General features: G+C 41.9%; 1 protein-coding gene across 2 annotated transcripts in view; it reads left to right on the forward strand.

The window, feature by feature from the left end:
* SCG5 (secretogranin V) overlaps positions 1–8,738 on the forward strand; it is a 55,716-nt gene extending 46,978 nt beyond the window's left edge. The window contains exons 5-6 of one of the 2 annotated variants that reach the window (XM_009428718.4): positions 3,364–3,417; positions 8,154–8,738. In XM_009428718.4, the coding sequence (XP_009426993.1) occupies positions 3,364–3,417; positions 8,154–8,249 (150 nt within the window). In that variant the 3' untranslated portion in view covers positions 8,250–8,738. 2 annotated transcript variants of the gene reach the window in all.
* Positions 8,739–9,056: the final 318 nt, after the last annotated feature.

Genomic DNA, 9,056 nt, shown 5'->3' on the forward strand with positions numbered 1-9,056 from the left:
CTTTCCAAATGCTTTCACACCTTTTCATCAGTAGCTGATCACAGCCAGAGCCTGAGCCACGGGGATATGAGGGACCAGACCCCTCCCTGACTTGCTTTGTCTTTCCTGACCTTAACATGTTTGATGAGTTGAATGCTCTTCAATGTGGATTTGACTCAGGTTTCCATGTGATTGGACCTGCTTAGTATTTTATGTCCTACTTAGTATTTTACATCAGCAAACACATGATGTCAGGGAAGTTTGTCTCATGACTGGCAGTGTTCACTTTGTTAAGGTGCTGCCCTCCAGGTTTCTCTGGTGTAAAATTCCCTTAGAAATTAATAGGCCGGGCACAGTGGCTTACACCTGTAATCCCAGCACTTTGGGAGGTCGAGGCAGGCGGATCACGAGGTCAGGAGATCAAGACCATCCTGGCTAACACAGTGAAACCCCGTCTCTACTAAAAATACAAAAAAATTAGCCGGGCGCGGTGGCGGGTGCCTGTAGTCCCAGCTACTTGGGAGGCTGAGGCAGGAGAATGGCATGAACCTGGGAGGCGGAGCTTGCAGCGAGCCGAGATAGTGCCACTGCAGTCCGGCCTGGGCAAAAGAACAAGACTCCGTCTCAAAAAAAAAAAAAAAAAAAGAAATTAATAGTTACTCTGTGGGAAGAAGTTTTGGGGCTGTGTAAATATTCTGCTCCTCGTTCAACTTTTAACCAACAAATATAACATCCATTGATGATGCTTACCAGATTCAATAATGATGATAGCTGCAAAATGATGATTTTCTTACTCCGCTATTCTTTCTGCATTTACTAGTTGACATTCTATTCTAAGCAAGAGTTTCCCCTGCTGTTCTATTTATTTATTTATTTATAAATGTGTTTACTTATATAGTATAAGTATGGATTCATGGATTCCATAATGCATATTATTATGTATTCTGGTGTTCAAACTGTCCTAAATTTGGCCAGTGCGAGTCTCCTCAAGCTTTCTTTTCTTTCCTTTTGACAGGACCTCATCATTTTTTTGAGCACTTCTTTATTTTCTGGCCTAATTAGCTATTCCATCTTCACCCATCCTTGTACTTTCCTTCCTAGCCCTGGAATTAGACGTTTCTCCAGGAAGCTCCCTGGCTGTATTTAGGAGTGTAATTTGAAACCAGGATCTGGACAGTTGTCCAAAATCTTGATGGCACTATGGAAAGCCCTTTTAATGAACTTGAACCTGCTACTCACATGGAAAACAGGCTCACCACTCCCCAAGGAATCAACAAGGAATGGGTGTGAGGAGAGATAGCTGATTTCTTTTCATTCAATTTGTATGCTTCTCTTACCCATACCATACCTGCCAATGCCTTCAAGTCCATACAATAATAGGGCTAATTAAGAATGTCCCAGACACTTTCATGCAGGGGTAAGGAAGCATTATCCTGCTAATCCTAACGCTAGCTCTTAAGGAGACACAGGGACCATCTTTGAGAGGGAGATTAGCCAGGCCTTTTGCATTTCTTTTTTTTTTTTTTTTTTTTTTTGAGACGGAGTCTTGCTCTGTCCCCCAGGCTGGAGTGCAGTGGCGCAATCTTGGCTCACTGCAAGCTCTGCCTCCTGGGTTCATGCCATTCTCCTGCCTCAGCCTCCTGAGTAGCTGGGACTACAGGCGCCCGCCACCACGCCCGGCTAATTTTTTGTAGTTTTAGTAGAGACTGGGTTTCACCGTGTTAGTTGGGATGCTCAATCTCCTGACCTCGTGATCCGCCCACCTCGGCCTCCCAAAGTGCTGGGGCACATTTCTTTTTGAATGAAGACTCTTATGGGTATGATCTGCCCCCAAGATCTCCTAAAGAATTAAATGATGCTGCCTTTACCTGGCTGATGGCACAGTGGAACTCTGCCAGAGCTGGCTGACAGTCCCACCCCATGGTAGTAGCTCTCAGGTTCTTCCACACTCCATCCAGCTCAGGCAGCTGAAAACAATGGTGCACATGAAGAAGACATGTCCTCACCCCTTCCCGGCCTTCCCAGCTCTAACACCAGCTCTTTGGATATTCTCTGCCTCAGGAGTTTTTACATTCACAGAAAGGCAACCACAGACTGTAGAGAATGAGCCTCACAGCAATATCCTCATTCCTCAAGGAAATGATCTGCAAGTCTGCCTTTTCTCCCTTCCGATATTAAATTGATTCATTCCCCAAGTGAGCAGGAGATAGAGGCTGTAGCCACTACTGGTGTTTTTGGTAGTAGAGGCTCCTTCACTCTGGCACCGCCTCCTTGCATAGTTGAGGTTGGGCAAGAGATATGCATTGTAAATTGCAGGTGGGGTAGATTTTAATGAACGTGAAAAATGATGAAGCTCATTCTTGGCATTTGTCATTTTCAATTCCAAATCTATCACTAAAAATAAGTCTTTATAAGTGGACAGCTCAGAGGATACATGTTGTATAAACTTGTTCCTTACCAGAACTCTGTGGTTGTCTTTGTTTTTTTGTTTTCTTAATGTCAGAGTATTTTATTTAGAACAAAACGAATCACCTCTTTTATACATCATTTTCCTCCAGATAAAAAAAATCAAATAAATAAAACAACACAAGTAAAGCCCCCCGCCCCCCCGCCACCAAATCCCCTTCTCCCTTTCTGCCTTCAGGTTAAGTGTTCTGTCTTTTATAATCTCAATAGAAGGGAAATCTGTTGAGCATGTGTCTGATATTCTAGAGCTCATTGAAGCCCACTATGTGTTTGAAATACAGCAATGTGTGGAAACACTTACACAAACTGTGGTAACAGAGCCCTGCCCCCCGACCCAACATAACTTTCCTTTCTGCCAAGAAGTTTTTTGGCAGTTTTTAAAAGGTTCACTCTATTAAAAATGTTATAGACCAAATGGTTTTCCAATTGTCTTGACTGGGGGCACTGACTTACGCCACAGACAAAATGGTTGCAGAAGTCAGAATGTCTCGTTTATTTACACAGGGGATTGTTGTTAATAGTCAGACGCTACTCTAGAGAGCAGTTTATAAAAAGGGAGTTAGATACAAAAATAAATGAGATAAAATTATTTGTTTTAAACAAAGGCTGTTCAAAGTGAGGAGATGGGTTTCCAGCACCCCTCATGTTTTAAAATGTCGTATTTCCCTGTTTATGTGATTGTTGATGACACTGGTGTGCCTCAGGGCATTGCAGAGGACTTTATTAAAAGCCGAACCACCACCAGCTTTTCTCTTGTGGTCTATCTTTCTGACACGACATTCCTTTCATCTAGTTTTGTTTCCAAAATATGTGTATGCAAATATCTAGGGGACACACCAAGTATGGCTTTAAAAATAGACATTCACCAAATTTGATCCATACTTCTGCATTTTTTGTTTTCTTTTCTTCCCATTCTAGAACAAGAAACTCCTTTACGAGAAGATGAAGGGAGGAGAGAGACGAAAGCGGAGGGTAACACGTGCCTGGCTGGATTGTTGCGGGGATGCTTAGAGCTTTCTGAGTGGGGCAGTGAACAGGCTGAAACCCTCGCTTGTTGGGAAGTCACAGAATCCTCCCTTGTGTAGTCCTGAGAAACACTGGTCCGTGTGACAAAGGCCACACCCAGAAAGTCTGTCCTTGGTTTCTGCGATGGCTTCCCCAGGCTTTAGCAGATGATTTTTAGTGGAACGCCCAGTCTGTAGCGATTCTAGCAACTCCATTCCGTTCAGGAAATGTGTATTGCTTCCCCCATCAGTGTGGGACATATCTGGGGGGACATGAGGGTCTGTCTGCCCTCCCAGGGTCTGTAGGCCAGTGGGGAAAACTGATCACACATCTGCATCAATTCTATAAAAACACAGGACAGAAACAGGGAAGTGCTGAACTGCATGCTCCAGGAAATAATTTTGAAGGAATTCGGGAGCAAAAGATGAGATGAACAAACTTAATTTCTCCTATGTATCTTTTTTTCTTGGCCTAGCCAGAGTGATGTAAAATCTACTAGATCTGTAATATTTGTTTGCTGTCTGTTGAATTTACTGCAGGCTTAGTTTTTAACCATCCCAGGGCTGCCCAAGGTAGGAACTTGGTCTAGATACTCCACATTTAGCTACTTCATATACAGTGTTGCCTCACGTAAAACTCAATGTCACATTTGCTTTGGCTTTCCAGGGTATTTTATAGCATCAAGACTTGATAAGTGATCAAGGTCCATTCTGCTAATCCACTGGTACCTTACTAGTCAGAAGGGCCTGGCCACCTACCTCCCTCTTTATCTGATCAGATGAAAGTGGGAGAAAAAACAACCCCACTGTTACATGGTAAAATGCTATGAGATAGTGACCATTTTAGTTAAAACATACAAACCTAAGCACGTACTCAAAGCCACTGACTATTTATTCAGAAGAGCAAGTGCCTGGATCCTCACAAAATTTGGGAATCTGGGCAGTGGTAATTGTGGCCATTCTGAAGGGTTTTGCCAAATCCGGTCAGAGAGAGCTTCAAGAGGTGTGGATTTTCTGGCCTCAGCATCAGTCCTCAGGCCCCCACAACAGAAGGTTCCAAGCCCCTGTACTGCCTGACAAAACACAGAAGACATACAGCAATTTTCTATGCAAGAAGTAGAAAATTTTTACCTCTGGAAACAAATCTTTTTTGAGGAGAGTTAACAGAGTTATTAGGGGTTTTTCTTGGTGATTACAGCTTCCAATAGCAGATGGTGACAGAAAGGGTCCAAAGGGTATAATGTGGTCTTGAAGGAACATCAAGAAATTCTATTCTAGGAACTCAAAATACACATAATTTACCAGTAACACGGCTTGAATATCTCCCTACAACACAACAAGAACATTTCCAAATAAGAGCAATGACTGACCCAAAATGAATAACTTAGCTTGAAACTTTAATTGTCTCTACTTCCTGGCCCACCATTCCTTCTGCCCTGACTCAGTGAATGACCATGGTCACGATTTAGGTCATTTTTCCATGAGACTAGTGATTACCAAAACTCAGAATGCTGGCTAAGACACATGCTATAAAGGATTTTACTTTAGCCTCAATTTCCTCCACATAGGAAAGGCTTAGAATTTAGGAAAAGAAGGGTCACTTTGACCCAGAGATATCAAGTTCTTCCTGTTCTTGGGCATCTACAAAGACCCATTCTCATGCCATAAACCATGGGCCTCTCTGGATTGATAAGGAAGCACGTTGGCCCTGCCCATCAAGAGGTCTCAGATGATGTTCCCATCTTGATTAAAGACATTAACACTGCCCCACCACCACCCCCAGTACATGAATCAATATAAAGAAACTATACACTTTCTTTTTTGAACAATGAAGTCTTCCTTCAGTGAAGCTCAGCATCTGCTGTGAGTTTCCAGAGGACATTGTAAACAAAGATCCAATCCCAGTGGTTCTTCCAGTTGTGAAATGGGAATCATGTTCTCTGTGTGCCCTACCCAGTCTCTTGCCCAAGTGAGAGAAGACAAATATAGAAGTGCCTTGAGTTTTTCAGAGCACAATTAAAGCCAAGGCTCAGCTGGGCATGGTGGCTCACGCCTGTAATCCCAGCACTTTGGGAGGCCGAGGAGGGTGGATCACCTGAGGTCAGTAGTTCAAGACCAGCCTGGCCAACATGGTGAAACCCCATCTCTACTAAAAGTACAAAAATTAGCCGGGCATGGTGGTGTGCTCCTGTTATCTCAGGTACTCGGGAGGCTGAGGCAGGAGAATCGTTTGAACCTGGGAGGTGGAGTTTGCGGTGAGCCGAGATCATACCACTGCACTCCAGCCTGGGTAATGGAGTGAGACTCCATCTCAAAACAAAGCAAAACAAAACAAAAACAAACCCAAAGCTCATTATTATTATTCCTAAGTGCTGGATTCAATACTCAGTTAAATATTTATCAAAAAAGTTCACCTGATTCCTCTTTTTACCTCCTCATTAATTTTTCCCCTCCCCTCCAACCTTTGCATGTTGTAGGTCTGGGCAGGACTTCTCCCATGAGAGAGAGATTCTCCTCAAAGTTGCAACCAAGCCCCATATGGCTTTGAACAACTTTATATACTCACCCAAATCCAATTGAATTCCTGATTGCTTCACAAATGAAATGTCAATCTACCTTTAAATGACTGTGAACTTTTAAACTCTTAAGCTGTATCTTGTTAATATTTGAGCTCTACTATTGATCTTAAACAGTTTATGAAGCTTTTAGTCTCATATTTGATAAACTTGAACCTCTCATATCCTCCTTTAACATATTAGAATTTTTGGAATAAATATTACTAAACAAAATTCTGATATGATCCCCTGGGGTAGGCCAAACCACTGTAATTGATAAAAGGAATTTTTATTATTTTAAATATTTCTAAGATGAATTCTCAGCAAGGTGTTGTCTTGTGACATGTCACTTTTCAAATGTCTGAGGACATTGCTCACTTTGTAATTCTCACCTACTTTGTGATGCATCTTTGCAGAGTGAGTCGGACCTTTCACGATTCATGCGTTTAGCAGTCAGAATGTGAAAGAACATTTGCAAATGCTAAACTCAGGTTTCATTCCTTCTCTTTTGAAGAATGTCTGCTCACCTTTCAAGAGTCATGGCAGGTTATATCATGGACAAGAGAGCTCCACCTGTGAACAGCCTCCATTCATACATGGGGATTGAGCATGCAACAGGGATTGCTGATCGTTTGTAACTACAACTTCTTTCTTTTTTTTTTTTCTTTTTTGAGATGGAGTCTTGCTCTGTCGCCCAGGCTGGACTGCAGTGGCGCAATCTTGGCTCACTGCAAGCTCCTCCTCCCAGGTTCCTGCCATTCTCCTGCCTCAACCTCCCAAGTAGCTGGGACTACAGGGGCCCACGACCACGCCTGGCTAATTTTTTGTATTTTTAGTAGAGACGGGGTTTCACCGTGTTAGCCAGGATGGTCTCGATCTCCTGACCTTGTGATCCGCCCACCTAGGCCTCCCAAAGTGCTGGGATTACAGGCGTGAGCCACCGCGCCTGGCTACAGCTTCTTTCTTATATTTTTGTTCCATTATTGGAAGGCAACTTCAATAAACAAACATCTTCCAAAACTTTTGAATTTTTCTTCTGCTTGCTAAATACTATTTTGTAAAGTTTCAATTACTAGTTCGAATCCACACCTCAATAAATAGATATGTATTAGAGAAGGAATGGAAAAATATTTACTCATTAAGAATACCAACACATGAAAGTGATTTCGGAGTACGGAGTCTTGAGTCAAAAACAAAGGACCCTTCCCGGAAACTTCCTTTTTTGCTTCAGTTTTTGAATTTGACTGAAGGAAGGTGGAAATGATCGCTCGAGCCCCTAATGAATTCTACTTAGTAAAATACTGGTGAGGAAGAATCAATCCCAGCAACAGGATGATCTGGGACCAGTCTTCAGATGTTAATTCCCACTTGGCCCTACTCTTCTCCTTTAGAACATTTTTCTTGCAAAATATAATTTAATGCATTTCAGATTCCCTTTCCTACCTAAATAGGGCCATAGAATAATAATTATCTTTCTTATGGGTCTTGGTATCTAAGTTAGTAGCAAGAACTTATGAGCTGGTTTACTGCATGTCTTTGCACCAAAAATAATAATTTTTAAAAAGACCACATTGTATCTGATAAAGAGCTCTATAGTTGTGTGAAAAACACAATTAGAGACATCTATCAGTCAGAAACTATTTCATAGGCTACTGAGGTATTAATTAGTACACTGGAGTAATTGTTTGGTAGTTGGTAGGTGCCACTGGTTACATTGTTGTTAACCTAATAGGCCAGAAACAATTCTTTTCTTTTCTTTTTTCTTTTTTTTTTTTTGAGACAAAATCTTGCTCTGTCGCCCAGGCTGGAGTGCAGTGGCATGACATCTGCTCACTGCAAGCTCCGCCTCCCGGGTTCACGCCATTCTCCTGCCTCAGCCTCCCAAGTAGCTGGGACTACAGGCACCCACCACCACGCCCGGCTAATTTTTTGTATTTTTAGTAGAGACGGGGTTTCACCGTGTTAGCCAGGATGGTCTCGATCTCCTGACCTCGTGATCTGCCACCTCGGCCTCCCAAAGTGCTGGGATTACAGGCGTAAGCCACCGCGCCTGGCCCCAGAAACAATTCTTGTTCATTTCTTTTCTGAGATGTCTGTATCTGATGTTCACATGTAACACCAAACCACATGGTTTTTGTTTGTTTTTCAGAGTGTCAATCCATATCTACAAGGACAGAGACTGGATAATGTTGTTGCAAAGAAGTCTGTCCCCCATTTTTCAGATGAGGATAAGGATCCAGAGTAAAGAGAAGATGCTAGACGAAAACCCACATTACCTGTTAGGCCTCAGCATGGCTTATGTGCACGTGTAAATGGAGTCCCTGTGAATGACAGCATGTTTCTTACATAGATAATTATGGATACAAAGCAGCTGTATGTAGATAGTGTATTGTCTTCACACCGATGATTCTGCTTTTTGCTAAATTAGAATAAGAGCTTTTTTGTTTCTTGGGTTTTTAAAATGTGAATCTGCAATGATCATAAAAATTAAAATGTGAATGTCAACAATAAAAAGCAAGACTATGAAAGGCTCAGATTTCTTGCAGTTTAAAATGGTGTCTGAGGTTGTACTATTTTGGCCAAGTCTGTAGAAAGCTGTCATTTGATTTTGATTATGTAGTTCATCCAGCCCTTGGGCATTGTTATACACCAGTAAAGAAGGCTGTACTCAAGAGGAGGAGCTGACACATTTCACTTGGCTGCATCTTAATAAACATGAATGCAAGCATTGGCATATGGAGTTTTCTTTTTAAAGCATTATAAAGAACAATTTCTTTGTTTAATAGAACAACCTGATCTACATATATGATAGTATATGATCCAAACAATAATGCTGTGAACTTAATGGGTCTGGTATTATCCCCATTTTACAGATGGTAGAACTGAGATGCATTCAACACACTGAGATACATTCAACACACCATTGGGAATCATCAGCAAAATCCAGCATGAAGAGACTCTACAGGATAAGTAGCCTAGATTTTTCCAACAAATAAATGATAGGAGGGAAAAATGGTGGGGTACTATCGTAGATTTTAAAAGGCTTAAGAGA

Source organism: Pan troglodytes, chromosome 16 (assembly GCF_028858775.2).
Source record: "Pan troglodytes isolate AG18354 chromosome 16, NHGRI_mPanTro3-v2.0_pri, whole genome shotgun sequence".
Lineage (NCBI taxonomy): Eukaryota > Metazoa > Chordata > Mammalia > Primates > Hominidae > Pan > Pan troglodytes.